A 17,405-nucleotide genomic window follows, 5' to 3' on the forward strand; every position below is an offset into this window, starting at 1 on the left:
ACAGCTTTTATTCTTTTATTCAGAATTACCATAATGTTAAAATATTAATTTGAATGTTTATAATCCACAACTTAGAAGAATATTAATGTTTCTTTTAATTAACTAGCCCATAGGGAACTAGAAGTCCACTACTGAAGTGCGGAAAGAGAGAATAATGGGACTTTCACAGAACCTACAGAATTTTCAGGATGGCCACATATCTTTGAAAGATAACAGTCCTGGACAATTATGTTAGATTGTTTTCATTTTTTTTTATTAATTGCAGCACAGAGAAAAGAGGCAAAATGTTTAAAGAAATTTGTGTTTTTTTAGACAGAGTGTTGGTTTTACACCAACAGAAAATAAAAACAGATGAATAAGCTCTGGGTCTTCATTTCTCTTTCTTTCTCTTATTCTCAGGGTAGGCTGAAAAACAAAAGGACAAATATAAGTACTATTTGTAAAATGGCATGTATTTTTCAAATCTATTCAAATGAATGCCAAATTGCTGAGATTATCTTTCTGCAATTTCTACCAATGAAAATAATTCAAACATTTCCTAGACTCATGGCAGCTGAATTCTTCTGTTGGGCTAGGGCAGAGGACACATCAATAAGTATTTTAAGTCCTCTCTTCATCACTGATATCATCAAACTCCTCAGGCTTCAAAGTCACAGGCTTTTCATCACTACTCCTCAGAGTCATTTACTTAACACCTACTTCTCACCTAAGTTAATTACAAACAGAAAAGGTGTCTTCTCAAAGTTAGATCTCTAGAAGGAAAATCTTGTCGTTTAGGACTAAAACAAGTCACATTTTGAAATAATAAAATTTGCAGAGATACGAAGTTGCTTTCTTGCTTGAATGCAAAATATGTAGGTATGATCATGTGGGCAAACAGTAAGTTAAAACCTGGTAGCAGAATGGATGCCACAGTGAATTTGGAAAATATGAAAAGAATTCATGTTAAAAAATGGTTGGACAACTTGCTTTAAAAAATAAATTTTATCCCATTTTTAAAATTCGGCCAAAATATTACAACCAAAATGGCTAAAACATGTTCATGTTCAAACATCTAAATTTCAAAGTGGGTCATGAGAAGAGAAATTCTATTAAAGCTCAGCATGTTGACACAGTGGAAACTTAGTAGCAAATTGTTCAGTGTAAAGTAAAGTTCATGTACAGTAGATCTATCATATTCGCCAACGCAATGAATTTGTTATTGAGTTATTAGGTTGAACCATGTGAAATGATTGCTATTCAACTGGTTTTTACCTACAACAATGCACTTTCATGTAGTATAGCTTAATACCTAAAGCATCCCACCACTGAACCATTTCTTAGCTGAATGACTCTGTCTACTGCGTTACATTCGGTTAGAACAGGACCGTTGCTGACTCTCAAGCTCTGGTCTGAATTTTGAATTGTGGCTCCACCTCTCACTAGCTGGGTGGTCCTTGGGTAAATTACTTAACCTATGCCTTTACCCGGCCCTTCATTTTCTCATCTGCAAGATGAGAATAATAATGGTACTCAATTCAGGCAAATATTTTGAAAATTAAATAAAATATATAAAGAGCATAGAACAGTGGTTGGCACTGGTCTATATGGCTCTTCACAAACGGTCAGTCAATTTCACTATTTTAATAAGAACTATTACAACTACTTTAAAAAACATCTAAGGTATAGTTACCTGAGATGCTCGTGATTGCGTTGTTTTTAGGCTAAGGCAAGTTGACTCGAAGCAACAAGTTTTGGACCCTGAATACAAAGAAAATGACCGATGTGGGGAAAATATTAGCATCACTATCGGGGTAAAACATCAACATTTGTACAGCCATTGGTGATTACAAAGTAATTTTACACACATCACGTCTTTTAATTCCAGTTTAGTACTAGAATCTCTAGAAGAAAGCTCACTGACATCTATTGCTCTCAAAGGAATAATAAGTTACTGTCAAGTCATAGGGGGAAATAGTAAATGATTCAGTCAGACATTTACACACAAACTTCCCCACTAACCTGTAAAAACAAGCACTCAGTTTCAACCAAAAACAAAACAGCCTTTTTCAAGAAAATGCTTAAATAAATTTATGTTTTGGTTTAATGATGTCTCTATCAAAAGATTTCAGGGCTTACAAATACTTCTATCTATATTCGTAAACATCACAACTTTGGAAACAGAATAAATGTTGCAAACATTTAATAATATGCTACAGTGCAGCAGGAGATTAAAAAAACAAAACAAGAGCTATGTAAGTCTTTTGTAAGACAATTGTATGTAGAATAAGATTCCTGTCTCACATGTACGGAGTGTCCTTCGGATACATAAACTTCTAACCCCTAGCTTGATCAAATTCAACAACAACAAAGGAGATTAGACACATTAAAATGAAGACAAGCCAGTACCTCCTCAGCAAAGCAGGCCTCTTTGTCCTCAGCTCCGCAGCACTTGGCTACAAAGGCTGAGAAATTTCCCAGGACAGTTTTCAGTTGTTCTTTTGTTGCCTTGGGCTTGTGTTTCACCAGTTCAGCAAGTGCACTGAGTATGAATGAAAAAAATAAAAGAAAGTTCACACACAGAAAGAAAAATAGAGATGGTGAAGGCGGTGGTGCTGTTTCTTAAGATTACGAACCTTGGAGCCAAGCAACTCTGGTTTGAGGCCCAGGCTTACCACTATAAGCTTCAATGTTCTTATTTGCATGAGGAGAAGAAAATCCACTTTCGTGGGGTTGGTGGAAGGATAGATAATCAATGTAAATTGCTCAATATCTGTAGTGCCAATAAATCAATAAATCTCTGTTCAATCAATCTCTGGAAAGGATTATGTCATTGCATTTATGTACTATGTAGATTATGGAAGTTATGCCATATTGAATTTTATAATTATTTAAGAGCTAAAAATGATCCTTAAAATTTTAATTATCTTGGACTCCATTTAAGAAGTTGCTACTCTGAGAATCTTTATATTTGGTTTTCGAAATTTTCCCAATTCAAAGTTACTGGTGGGGAGGTCATAGGAAATAAGATTATCCAAATTCATGGGAGCTGGCGCTTTTCTTTCACTGACATCTGCAAAGACAATAGTGCTAGAGAAGAGTGTTTGTGGGCATGAAAGATTTTACAATGTTACTCTTAAGTCTGTGGCCATGATCAGAACCCATCAGAGACGCTAACAACTTTCTGTTGCTAAATTTCATGGAATAATAACCCATTGTGACAGCAATAGGGAGCCAAGCCTCAGAACTCGCATTTCTAGTTGTTTTTCACCCAAGTTGAATTCTCAAAAGTCACATCTTAAGTGTTTGCTTTGCCTGTGGGCTGCCATAGAACAAACTTAGAATAACCATTCATGCCTAGAAATAAATTCTCCTATGATTTCTACTACCTAATTTCCTATCTGCACAAATGCATCAGTTAATTGTTCAGTTTTTCTACTGGACCTCACCTAAGATATTATTCTACTGCAGATTTTATCCATAATAGTACTCTGATTTGTAGTCAGGATTATGATACAGTGGTTTTTTTCCTAAGAAAACAAAAAGCTATCCATTTTATTCTCGACACTTTTGTCAGCTTAATATGGCCAATACCTAAATACTCTTTTCTAAGGAATGTAATCACTACTTCATAAAAAGTTGCTCATTTCAATTTACAGTTCTCACTATCAAGACGACAAACACATGCAGTAATGAAATATTCCTCACGATTGTTTCTTGATTTGTTTCTCATCTTCAGGAAGTGTGCATATATCTGCATGGAAGGTGAATGTTTCAGCCTTAAATTCTTTGGGAACATATCCTTCATCGAGTTCCAGAGCAGAAAAGCATGGCCGTCTTTCTGCCAAGGAATCCGTGCAGCATTTGGTAATCTTCTCGCTCACTGGTGTCTTCTCATGCAACACACACAACCGGTTCAGGGCCAAGGCCAGCTAAAGAGCAGACAGGAGAGCAGAAATTCAAAAGAAGCAGAATTAAAAGTTCTCCATGAACTCCTACTTACCAATGGACCAAAACAAGTGTTATATTTTAAGGAGCAACATAGAATCCAAGGTTGACTTGAAGTAGTGATTTGCTTATCTTTAAAACTACAAACAATAAGGGACTTTTAAAACTCTTTTCTCTTTTAATTAAATATGTCCACATTTTAAGAATAATTCACTTGAGAAAATAATTGATTAAAATAATTTGAGGTGCATCCTGAGATATGCGTTGGAGTGAGGAGGAAATAGTCTTATACAATACAATAAAGAAAGACAAAGAAAGTAAAAATTGAGAAAATGCCAGGATGGAACACTGAAAGTTCATGAAATTTTTTCAAAACAGTTTATCATCTTTGGGATCTTATCTAAATCCTCATTCTGATGGTCAGGATACTATGGGTGACTGAGTCCTGCCTGCCACTACCCAGGCCCCACCACCCACCACACACACACACATTAGTCCACCCCTGCCTCTGAAAGTTAGCTTTGTCAATATCTAAAGGCAAAAAGTCATCATTATTAGCTTTATTATATTTAAAAGACTCACATGGTTTTCAGAACAGGGCAATCTTTCTGATTCAGGAAGTTTACAGCATCTGCTGCCCACTTTCCCCAGGGTCCTTCCAATCTCCACGAGAGTTGGAGTCGACACCTGGGGTGCTTTCTTGGTGTAACGAACTATGAGCCTGTGACAAAAAAGTCCATGTGTTTTTAGCCAGGCAAGAAACTGTCTTTGTCTAACATAGGAGGCCAAGCAGAGAATACTTAACCAAAATTAACTAAGATGGTTGCTCACTCATAACGTTATCTCCAGCTCCAGGTTGGTGGGATGGGATGGGGGAAGACCTTGTCCTAGGCGGCTAGCTAAGCCTGGCTCTGAATCCACCTGCGCTGCATAATCTTGGGAAGCGCCTTTCCTTATTATAACTCAGTGACATAAATATATTTATTAACTGCTGCTTTCTTTCAATAAAACCTACTTAGAGCTTAATATATATCAGCACTGTGCTAAATTTGAAAGACAAAAATAAATTTTCTCACCTATGAAATGGAGGAAATATATCTGACTCAATAGGGATGGTACAAGGAGTAAATTAAAAGAAATAAAGTATGCAATCAACCTGGCATGGTACGTAGCATGTAATAATCATTTACTAAGAATGTCAATCACCACTGAAAGTCAATGTATGACCATAATCTATTCAAGCGAAGAGACAATGTGTTGTTCGTTGTTGTTACTCCTACCACACATAGTTAGAGGAGTGCTCACATGTGTAAGTGAACAATAAATATCTACTGAATAATATGCCCTTTCTTGTCTTTACCTCCACAGATAAGGCTCTATTAGATCAGGATATTGATTTATCAGCTTATTGAGCTACACTTTCAAGGCCTACTCTTTCCTGCTCTGTAAAGCACTGCTGTATTTGGTTTGCCTGTAAACTATTCCTTCACCTTCAAGGGGCATCTTCAGCTCCTATAACCCAAGATTTGATATTTTCCCTCCCAGACCAATTTTTCAAACTGCACTCAAATGTAGACCTCTCCATTCCATCAACTATTTTATCCCTTTCTCCTCTTTCTTGATGGAGGGTGATTAGAAATACATACTGTATTTTCACAATTAAAAGTTGTATGATAGGTGGTCTAAATATTGTCTTAAATAATTACTAATTGTTAAAAAAAATTAGCCAATAAACAAAAATACTTACGCATTTTGAAAGTCATACTCTCCAACCTCTTCAAAAAGGTCACAGTTTTTCTTGACTAAACTCTTAGGCTCCTCCACAAGAGGTGTAAACTGATCAAACTGAAAGATAAGAGAATTGCGTTTACAGTGTTCCACCTGAGGACCAGAGGCGGGCTGGTTTTCACTCCTCTCGGCAGAGGGAGAGCCGTCCTCCTTTCTGCCCAAAGTCATGTAAATAGATCTTTAATGACAAATCTAATATGCCCAAACTGTTTATTTTGTTTGGCCAGGCTGTATAGTGTAAGTGATGAAGAATATTCAGACTCCAGAGTGCGACTGCTGGCATTTGTGCCAGGCCATCTACTCAACTTTACTTCCCATCTCCTAGCTTTAGAACCCTCATCTCTAAAGTGAGGATGAAGATGGAACTCACCTCAGAGAGCTGCTTTGTAAACCACCTGAGTTAATGAAATTAAAACAGTGCCTGGACCATGGTAAAAGCTCAATAAAGGATGGCTATGGTTATAAGTATCATTATTACTAAGCTACCTCTCCAGCTGGATCCTGAGCTCTCTGAGATAAGAGAGTCTACCTTGGTCATTGGTTCCAGTATGGTACCTGGCATATAGCAAGTTCTTGGTAGAGGAAAGAATGACTTTCCTCTGATTCTGAAGTTTGAAAATTACTATATATGCTAGGAGTGCTAAATATCTTAAATATGCCAAAATTCTATTTTCACATAGCTAAATATGCTAAAAATCCTCCAGACGAGATTTCCACTCCTTACTTAATTTCCTGTAAAACTATTCTAAAACTTTCTCAAAAAGATTTCAAAATATTGTAAGTGAAGAGATTTCACAACCTTCCTCAAGATACTAATTCTTGACACTTGATAAATCTTGGAATTAGGTTAATATTCTTTATATCTAAGTTAAACCTCTTCTAATTAACATTTAATTTTACTTCATCTTATTTTGCTCTCAGGAGTGTGAAAGAGAGAAAAAGCATGGTCAAGATTTTATGAAATGAGACTGCTCTCTTCAGATCCTTCTTTTTTAAAGCCTATTCTAGGTTTTATTAACCATTCTATTTAAGGCTATTTTTCCTATAATGTTTAAGAGTACAGAATTGAAACCATCTCAAGAAAAGATCTAAATTGCACTATATAATGTTTTACAATCTTGTATTATTTTTCTTTCTTATTATTGGGACCATCAGTCAAAGAGCTGCATTTTTCCCTTGAAGAAACCTACCACTGTGGCGTAGCACGCAGGAGGGTCGGCCTCCGCACAGCACTTCTCCAGCGTGGTTTCATATGTCTTGGCAATTCTCAACAGCAAGGAGACGGAGTAATCAGGATGCCTTCTTGAGTATTCATACAAAAACCTAATTAAGATGAAGATAAAATAGATTTAGATGGACAAATGAGCAAGAGAAATCACAGAACTAACCACAAGAGTAACTCATATCCCAAGTATCTGAATTTGACTAACCTCCATGCAGTAAACCTTAGTGGCTAAGGGCTTGGGGTGCAGAGTTAAAGCTACCTGCATTCAAATTGTGGCTCTGCCACTTATTTTACTATATCACCTGAGGCAACTTATTAAAATTAGCAGGGCCTTAGTTTCCTCTTCTGCAGAAGGGGATAATAAGAGTACCGACCCCACGAGGCAGGTTGTGAGAAATACATGACATAATCTACACAAAACACACACTGTCTGGCACAGATTAAATGTCGGGTGAATGATACCTATTATTATTATGTATATTTTGTTTGATTTTGACTACACCTCTAAAAGGTTCCGATAGATAGATAGATAGAGATATATTCTTAAATTTTTCTATTTCCTCTCTGTATGAGTGAAATCTTAAAGGCTACATAATTTTATGAAACATTATTTAGTGCACAGAATACTATTATAATCCAACAACAAAAATGCAAAGTTTATCACCACGCTTACTGACTATATATAATCATTTATTTTGTCATTTGATTGTGTGTTGCCTTGCCATGTTACCGGATTTCTGGACTTTTCAAGCAAATATAAAACAGCTGGTGGCAGACTCTGTACTTCTCTTTATACCTCTTTGTTGCTGTCAGATAGCTATAGATAGATAGATAGATAGATAGATAGATAGATAGATAGATGATAGGTGATAGATAGATAGATGATAGATAGCTATAAAGATGTATTACATATATTCATACGTATACATTATGGTCAGTTCAAGAAATACTCTTTGAATGAATAAATGAATAAATAATATGTATGTAATTTATGTATACACAAAATGTTTCTAGAGATATTTCTAGAAATATGCCTAAGGAGTAAGGAAGGGGGGTAAAAATAGAAACTTATTTGTTATTTTGTACTCTTTTCTATTGACTGAGCTTTTGCCCTGAGCATGTGTGTGTTATGTTATGACAATTTTTTAAAATTAATTAATTTTTTCCAAAAAGTTATAAAAGCTGGGAGAGGGAAGGATAAAGAAGCATTGTAGACAACACGGAAATTGTAGTAACTCCAAAGGAAAGCCTAGAATATCTTCCTAAATCCTGAGACCATCTAAAGGCTATGAAAGGATAATTCCTCATCCACTTACGTGCCCAGGAAGACATCTTTGGCATCCTTATAGTGTTTGCAGATTTCCTTATCTTCAGCAAAATCAGCAGCTAATGCAGGCAGGTCACTAGGCAGGTCATCTTCTTTCACCTCGGCAATGCAGTGGGATTTTTGCAACAAAGGTTTATCACAGCATGCTTTCAGTTTGCCAGAGATTAAATCTTGATGTTCACATATGTACTTGGTAAGATCCGCCTAGAAGCAAGTTGATGGAAATTGTTCAATGTAAATTGACGTCACTACACTTTCTTCCCAGGACTTTATTATGTTGGCAGAACATGTTCATTGTATTCTAAGACTATACATATGTCAACCTGCCTTCTATGAACACTTCCAGCCTGTTTCCTTAGCCTGGAGACTCAGAACGACTAAAACATTTCTACTCAATTGAAAAAACTAGTCAGTAGCAGGGGCTCATATCAATTATTTATTAATTTTATAATTAAGGCATTTAAGTTTTTAAATTAAAACTCAGTGTTGTTTTTCCAAATATTTTCCCAAAATAAAGTGCCAGCATTTTGAAACCATAATAACTAAAGTGTGAGAAATTTTTGAAAAATTAGTCAAGATCATAGTCACAGGCCCCACTTAGACATGGAAAATATCTGCCTTAAATTTTCAAGAAAGCGTCCTGAGAGATTAGGATTCTGGTATTTGGTCATATTTTTAAGTTTGGCGAAAAGTGATATCATGCTAAATATTTGCATACTTAACACAGAGAGTAAATTAAGAGAGAATATAGAGAAAAAACCTCATAATTTCCAAAGGTCTCTTCAGATACCAGCCCTTCTCCAACTCCACTCACCTCCCAAAAAAATCTCTAAGAAATTTACCTTTTTAGCTCTTCTACTTCGGTTTAAACCTTTGTCCTCAGTTAGAGTATGACGGAAAGGGATTACAAATTAGGGAATGTTTGTCAGATCACTTACTGAGTAGGTTAGCCAGATTTAAAAAAAGGAACACAAGACAGGGAAAGGATTGCATAGATTACAGCACAGGAGACCATCTTGACTCACTGTCAGTTGTCGCCGATGATACTAAACAGATTGATTCAACCAACTTAAGCATGTAAGTTACAAAAAAGCACACTGAAGATTCTTTACCCTGTCATCGGCACATTCAAGCAGGTCACCGTGGCAGCATTCCTTGTGGACTTTGGTAAGATCTGTCACTATCTTGGAAACCTCTGCAAAGTCAGCCTTGGGAAATTTCTGGCTCAGGCGAGCTACTGACCTAAAAAGGAAATTCTTCTATCAAAATACTATTAACATGCAATATTTTATGTGAAAGCATCAGGAAAATACTACTTCTAACAAGAAAATTCAGATAAAATAATACATAGAAATAATCTGTAAAATTAATTAGTTCTTATTTTAATTCTAGTTCTGAACCAAATTGTTCTCTTAGAGCAACATGTCTTCTTAGAGCAGAATTACCCATTGTAAGAATTGTCCATTGTAATTATCCACTGTATGTGGTGTACAGAAGTCCAGCGATGCATAAACGCAGAAACCAAAGAGGGATTCTACAGGAGGAGACATGCTGAGCCACATCAGGTTTGGAGACCAGATCTGAACTTCGAGATCTGGCTTTCCTGCTTATAAGTAGTGTAACCCTAGGCAGGTTACTTCAGCTCTCCAATCTTCAGCCTCTGCAGAGTCACAACAGTAGGCTAAAGCAAAAGATTGTTCTGAGGACTAAAGTACATAATGCATATGAAAGCATTTTATAAACTGGGAAGTGCCATACAAACTCTAGTGAGCTTTTTTTTTTTGGAGGAAGATTAGCCCTGAGCTAACATCTGCTGCCAATCCTCCTCTTTTTTGCTGAGGAAGACTGGCCCTGAGCTAACATCCATGCCCATCTTCCTCTACTTTGTACATGGGACGCCTACCACAGCATGGCTTCCCAAGCGGTGCCATGTGCGCACCCGGGATCCGAACCAGGGAACCCCTGGCTGCTGAAGAGGAATGCACGAACTTAACCGCCGTGCCATTACCGGGCAGCCCTCTAGTTAGCTTTTTTAATCAATTACAACACGTTCTTCCTGACTTCTAAAGGTCTCTGAGAAAAGAAATTTTATAACTTTTGCAAAATTAGGGAGTTTTGATTAAGCATACTTTTACCAAGAAATTAATCCAGCACAGTCTCTAAACATGATGACAAGATGTAAAAGGCCAATATCCACATGATTTCTCAAATCCTTTCAGAGTTACATAAATCTGATAAAAGGTACTTCTTCCACAAAAGCAATCATAACCTGTTTGACTGTGCATCATTTCATGTTGGGGTTGCTTTGCTTATGGATTTGGTTGATTTTGATAATGTAGAAGGTAGAGATTACATGCAAAGATAGTTCAAAGGATGGTTTCCAAGGAGCTTGCAAAATGTTGCTTATTTTTATTTTATCTCCTGTTCACATTGGTTCATTGTTGACTAGCAAGTAAAGGATTGGGGAGGGGGCATTTTTCTTGGCTTGGATACTATTGAAGGATGCTTCTAGAACCAGCTAAGTCATATGAAAAGAGAGGGCCTGGGGGAAAAAAAGAGATTAAGAGTAGAGCTGGAGCTATGAAAAATGAGAAGTAACCTTGATGGCTGTACTTAATTATCAGAATATAAAACGACAGACACTTTCAGATAATTGGGGGCAGGGGAAGATAAAATTAAATGAAAGCTCCTAATTATAGCTCTATAAAAACTGTGGACTGTTAGAATAAGATCCTTAGTTTTTAGAGATAAATAGGGGTTTAAATACCTGTCGTAGAAGGACAAAAAAGATGTCCTGTAAGTTCTTTGACTACTTAGAAAAAATATGATAAAAAATAATGGCGAATTGTGATTGATGCTCTGGTTTTCACCTCTGTTAAATTTTTACCTTTTAGACAACCAAATGGATGCATGTGAAAGCACTGTGTAAAATACTGTATAAATGCACAATTCTGTCAGCTGAGCCGTCATCATTTACATCATAAAGACGCAAACTAAGTTTAAAATACCATGCTTTGAAAGCTCTCTCCCCAAATTTTTGGAAACTGGAGCACTTGAGTCTCTCTTTGGCAGATGAAAGCAGTATTCTTTCCTTCAAAGCATCAAGCTGGAAAAAGAAATTATTTTAGAAAAATTAAAAGAGAAAAATTCTAAGCGAAAACCCCTTCTTAAGTTCAGATGAGACTATGCCAAATTAAATTTTAAAGAGATAACTGACATCTAAATTGCCAAGTGCTCACTATTGGTAAATAATTATTTTGCTACGTAGGGAGAGGAAAAATCAGCCTGGCGCTAGCAGAAGACTCTAGGTATTTAGGAACCAGGATGGAGGCATTGCCAGGGAAAAGGGAACTGAAAAGAAAAATGGAAGAACTGAGTACACTAATATCTCAGGGAATATAACTTTACTGATTTCTTAATTTTGCATGTAATTCATTTCAATCTCTCTTCCACCAACTTTCATAACATCGATAAACTCCCTAAAATACAAAATAAATATTTATGGAGTGAACAAATAAACCCAGGCTTCTAGATGCAGTTAAATTCTCTACTTAGAATTCCATCACCCCTCTCCTCCAATAAAAAAGGCTCATGAAAAGATAAACCAAAACTGTGCCTCCTTGCCATGCAATTTTACAGATGAGTTTCTGTATTTCATGACAGTGACCAGCACCATAAAAAGAAGGGGGATATTTAGAGGCATACACAGTGATGCCCTCTGTCAGATCCACTTTGACAAACTTTAGAAGGAGGAATGGGAGATCGGAGGCCTTCAAAATGGGAAAGATCTTTGTGGAAGATAAGAGTGAAGAAGGCTTTTTTGACCATGTAAAGAAGTTTATATCAGAGACTTAGTTTCCCTAAATATGGCCACAAGATCCTCCAAATCTGAGGCTAGATTATGAATTAGTTCTTCTATTCTTCTGGGGAATACCTTCGGTATCAGACAGCCAGCTTTATCATCAGCTGGACAGCATTCTGTAAAATCTGCTTTATATTCCTCAGCGTGGAAAAGGAGTTCTGGGCCGTAAAAGTAAGGATGTCTTCTGGCAACTTCATACAGGTATCTAAATGTTTTAAAAGAAAAACAGTCATTTTTCTATAGCAGACAGTATTACGGGAACAATTGTAATGGACCATTCTCCTCAGAGCCTCTAAAACCCAAACACATCTAATACACCTATTAAGCTCAATTTGCATATGATGACCTTGCCTTTGTCATTCTTAAATCAGTGAAAACTTACATATATATACATATGTATACATGCATCTGTATGAAATAGTTAAATTTTGGTGATCTAACATTGACTAAAATGAAATCAAACCTGAGAATAAATAAATATATATCTTCATAACATTTTAACACATGTCAATCTCAAATTTTTTCATATAGATTATATCCTCTTTCAATAAACTCTAAAAGATCTTCAATGAAATTTTTTATGGTGTAGAATTGTATAGTATCAACTACTCCTTCTTTGAAAATTGTCATTAGAACAAAAGCTTCCAAGTCTTAATGTTGAAAATATTTTTGTTTATAGTCATTGTTATCATGTCTTGACCGATTCCATAATTTTTAATTTTCAAGGACAAAAACCTGATTACTTACTTTCCCAGAAACTTGTCTGGATCTTCCTGGAAGGCGGCACACTGAGCGTCCGGTTCTGGTTTCAGCTTGGGGAGGTTTGGGTGATCATCTTTGTGTGTCAGGAAGCATTCATTTCTCTCAGGTTCTTGTTTTTCACAGCAGTCAGCCAGTTCACCGTAGGTTGCACGAAGAGTTGCAACTGTACACAGTTTATCTCCAAAAAGAGTATGCTAAATGGAAGACAGCAGGCTTCAAATTGCTGGGCAGTACTTTATTTTCTTTATACCCAAACAACAGTATAAAAAATTTAATATACTGGTAAACCTTGGTCAGGAAATCATAAAAATCCACTTTTGCCTCAGGTTTAGAGAGTTTCTCCTGATTGAACCGTCTATGTGCGATTTTCATCAGAGTTAACTGGCACACTATTACTTATAGCGGATAAAACAGGAGGGCAAAAAGACCATCAATGGCTCTAAGGAATGAACATTACTTCTATTTCCGACTGAGGATAACAGCTAGGAGAGTGATCCTTACAATGAAAAATCAAGAAAAAATAATCCTCCAAGTGGCAAGTGAATTTACATTAGGGAGGAAAGTATTCAGATAGTTTCTCATTTGATCTGATCCTTTTTGAGAGGTACAGCTTTTTAGTAGACACCATTCAAAGCCCAAGAGTAACACAACCTACTATATATTAATTGTTATTACATTAAAATAAAGATCTTTTTCATCCTAGAAACATTTGCCTAAAAGCCCATTCCATTAAATGAATCCTTTCTATTCACATTCATTTTTATTATGAAATAATTGTAACTTCAGGGAAAATACACTGCTCGAGACAGAATTTATTAATTTTCAAAAAAAAACCACGCAATTTTTAAATTCATCTTTAAAGCCGTAATATTGTGTGGAGTTAAAGTACTGATTCTGCTTTGAGGGAGGGATACGCATAGGGAGAAATAGGAGGAAGAAAGGCTTCAGTGATAAATTAAAAATGGGCTTGTTCCCAGGAAAGTGTGTACAGATTGAGTGGTGAGAGAAATATAAACCTCTCCTTATATTGAAGACCTATCCAGAAATACCAAAACTCCAAAGTCCTTCAAAATGAACCAATGCCCTGAGTTTTTATTGTATGTAAAAATATCCCTAAAATGAGGAATATGTAGATGCACTATTATTTTATCCAGGTAACAAATCGGCAAGGAAATCAGTTGAGTGCTTTCTAAACATAAAACCATGCTATAATTATTAACCTCTTTGAAAAGAAGTCATAACTTTAAAAGACTTTTACAAATGACAAATTTCCATTTAAGTAAATTACGGCTATTGTGTGTGGTCTCAATAAAGAAACGTTTTTAAAACTGTGGGTAGAGCTAGAACGCGTCTACCACAGAAGAAACGATGGCTACCCCCTTCTGAGTGTTGCTTATAAATGTGGTCATTAGCAATAATTGAGATAACTAAAATGAGATTTTCTTTCATTGAAATGCTCAGGATTACATAAAAGAAGAAGAAATAATATTCAAAATCAGAATGTACTTACAAGTGACTTGTCACAATTTTCAGCTGACTCATCAGCAGCACATTTTTTTGCAAATTCAGTTACTTCATTCACTAATTTTACGTGGTCCTCAAATGGGCACTGCTGGAGATACTGAGAAAAGGCAACCAGCACCCTGAAGCAAAGGACATAGAAAAACGCAGCATAATAACATTTTAACGTAAAGTAGGTTACTATGCTAGAGAACAAATTGTGTATCTGTATACATTCTATATTTTATACATCTTTCTTACTATTGTTTAGAAAGCCTGTTCACATCAGCTATTATCTGAGGCCTAACCAGGCACACGTGGCTTTCTAAGCAAAGAAGCTGTGTATTTCCACCAAGTTTAAACATATGTGTGTGCGTGTCAGTAGACGTACGCATGTAGAACAAGCAAGCCAAATGTATTCTAAATGGATGTAATTGTTAAGACAAGGATCATAACATAGGCCCTTTGACTGATTAAAACAAAAAACTAAAATCACGCAATCTCATTTAATCAGGCTTTAGAATGAGATTGACCTTTAAAAAGTAAACTGTTTTCTCAGTTTTTACAAGATTAAAACAATGTTAAAATGCTCTCAAGAAACCACAGATGAATTTGCTAGGTAAGGGAATGCAGTAAGTGAGTTGTGAAAGGAACCATACAGTAAAGTCTTCCCCACCGTGCGCGTTATACAAGAGTTCCAGAGCCACGCTATCCTATTGAGTAGCCACTAGCCACATGTGACCACATAGATTTAAATAAATGACAATTAAATATTGTCTGAATTTTTGGTCCTCAGTTGCACTTGCCATTTTTAAGTATTTAGTAGCCACATGTGGCCAATGGTGACCACATTGGACAACACTGATACAGAATATTTCCATCAATGCAGAAAATTCTATTAGACAGTACTGTTCCAGAGTCTGGACCCTGATGACAAGGGAACGTAAAAACTTCAGAATAATAACCAAGACTACTAGAAACATTAAATTTGACTCTTCAGTGTTTAATATTTTAACTTACAGGCCTTTGAAATGTTTTTCTCCCAAATCATTAAACCGATGAGCAATCTCACTCTTGTCTGGGGGAAAAAAAGAAAAAAAAAGCACCAAAAGATTTGTTTAAATTCTGAAGAAAACAACTGGTTATAATGTTCCTTTTTATATTTCTCTCCATTTGATTTAGGTATTCATTTGCCCCCAAATATTGGTCTTTGATCCCTACAGAAAATCTTAGGATGATGGTAAACTATTCTTCTGCATTTAAACAGAAGTGTTATTCAATCAATGATATTATTTGAAAAATCATTAAAATCATCAAATATCTGTAGCTTTATATTCATACTTGGAGAAGATCTAATGCTCTTGTAGAATCTATTAACAGCTACTGAGAGGACCGTTGAAATGAAAGATATAAGTACAAACTCTATTTATAAGATTAATGACACAGATTTTGGTTTTGATTTTATAAAGCAAGGTGCAGTAGGTAGGCCCTTAGGAATCCAGAGCTTCAACTGTATTCTGTGAGGTTTATGCCACTCCTTCTAAGTTCCTTCATGAGCAGAAGGAAATTACAGTTACTAAGCAATTCTGACCATTTTTTTCACCTAAGATGTTAGAAATATACTAATAACTTCTTAAGGATTCATAAATACAAAATATCATCACAGACTAGAAATAGATGCTAAAGAAAAACTTACTTCTTTAAAGATGCAGGGTTTACTGAAACTTTCTTTTACTAGGAAAATAAAATACAAGTTGAACAGTAGAAAAATAGAGTTCTTACGTGTATCACGACGCAACACGCCTCTGGAATAAGCAGAGCTGAAGAGAAAGAGAAGGGAAACAAAAGTTACCCACTGCATTGTGCCAAAGGCTTGTGAAGTTGATAGGAGAGAAAAGCTAGGAGAAATAGAGAGAAATTAGCACTAATATACTTCTTTCACCAATAATTATAGATTATTAACTAGACTCATCTTTGTATTCATTGGCTCGCAACTGATTACAAAATTTACAATATTCTTGCCAAACAATTGTTTGACTAATCTGTTGCGTATGTTTGCCATCTGGAACTGTTTTCTTCACAAGACCTGGTCAATTCATTAAAGTTATGTAAAACATCTTATCAAATTTTACATAAGAGTTTAAACGATTTGTACCTATTATTCATTACCATGTTCTTTATCTGTGATTTCCCATTTGAACATTTTAGTTTTCAATATTTGCAAAAATTTAACCAAACCAACACCTTAGCTTGGAAGTAAGACATACTAAAAGAGCTCAGCTCCGAATTGTATCCATTACTAATTCCAAGTGTGTCTTTATTGATAAATAATGAAAAATTTACACACACACAAACACACACACAGAGGGCATCCATGTCTTTTTCATTCTTCTGAAACTCTTCTGTCTGAAAAAGCTGCAAACTAAGAAAAAGCCATAACAACTACTAAAATGGATATTCATGAATTCTACATTTCCATCCCAGCACTGGCCCACGAGTGATTCAGTCCCTGCAGTCGGATGCTTAGATGCAAGGCAGGTATCTCTCACTGTATTTTTCATTAAAGAGACAGGGAAGAAAATGGGTGCAAATGACGGTAATGACGATCTTCGCCGTCATAATATACACAGGACAGTCTGAGCCCTGATTACACCTCTAGAGGTTATAAGAATCCTAGGCCCTCTTCACCAGGCATCATATTCCTTCCATCCTTGTTTCACACTTTTTTCCTTTCTCCCTTTTAATAAAAAGAAAAGTCACCTGCTCTTCTTTAACATTATTTTAAATTTCAAAATAAATTTAGCCTTATGTCTAAAAACAAAGCAAAGCAAAGATAATTTTTCAAAAATATTTTTTCAAACTTCCTTCCCTACTCTCCCCACCCAAGATTCTGATCTCTGCCTCTAATGGGCTATTCTCTCCCTGGCCTTTTGATCCAAAGATGAAGAACTACAATAATTAGTAACAAGCCAGTTGTTTCATTTAATTACATAACCCAGTCAACAAAAACTGTC

At 35.8% G+C, this 17,405-nt stretch overlaps 1 protein-coding gene across 1 annotated transcript; it reads right to left on the reverse strand.

Annotated features, from left to right (window-relative positions):
• Positions 1 to 231: 231 nt before the first annotated feature.
• On the reverse strand, positions 232 to 16,278 carry ALB (albumin). The gene is made up of 15 exons (XM_046655648.1): positions 16,174 to 16,278; positions 15,412 to 15,469; positions 14,402 to 14,534; positions 12,877 to 13,085; positions 12,202 to 12,334; positions 11,276 to 11,373; positions 9,380 to 9,509; positions 8,257 to 8,471; positions 6,906 to 7,038; positions 5,675 to 5,772; positions 4,510 to 4,648; positions 3,688 to 3,911; positions 2,389 to 2,521; positions 1,673 to 1,740; positions 232 to 405 (listed from the first exon to the last, which is right to left on the reverse strand). Exons 1-14 carry the CDS (start codon positions 16,250 to 16,252, stop codon positions 1,699 to 1,701), a joined length of 1,824 nt encoding a protein of 607 aa, XP_046511604.1. The 5' UTR covers positions 16,253 to 16,278; the 3' UTR covers positions 232 to 405; positions 1,673 to 1,698.
• Positions 16,279 to 17,405: the final 1,127 nt, after the last annotated feature.

The sequence above is a fragment of the Equus quagga genome, chromosome 3, assembly GCF_021613505.1.
Source record: "Equus quagga isolate Etosha38 chromosome 3, UCLA_HA_Equagga_1.0, whole genome shotgun sequence".
In the NCBI taxonomy this organism is placed as follows: Eukaryota; Metazoa; Chordata; class Mammalia; order Perissodactyla; family Equidae; genus Equus; species Equus quagga.

Bases quoted from the DNA above. Each gene is read 5' to 3' on its own strand.
- ALB (XM_046655648.1), bottom strand. From the start codon at position 16,252: ATGCAGTGGGTAACTTTTGTTTCCCTTCTCTTTCTCTTCAGCTCTGCT. The intron at 12,335-12,876 runs GTAAGTAATCAG...TAAAACATTTAG, and splicing joins CCAGACAAGTTTCTGGGAAA to ATACCTGTATGAAGTTGCCA. The intron at 1,741-2,388 runs GTACTGGCTTGT...CTTTGTATTCAG, and splicing joins AGGCCTGCTTTGCTGAGGAG to GGTCCAAAACTTGTTGCTTC.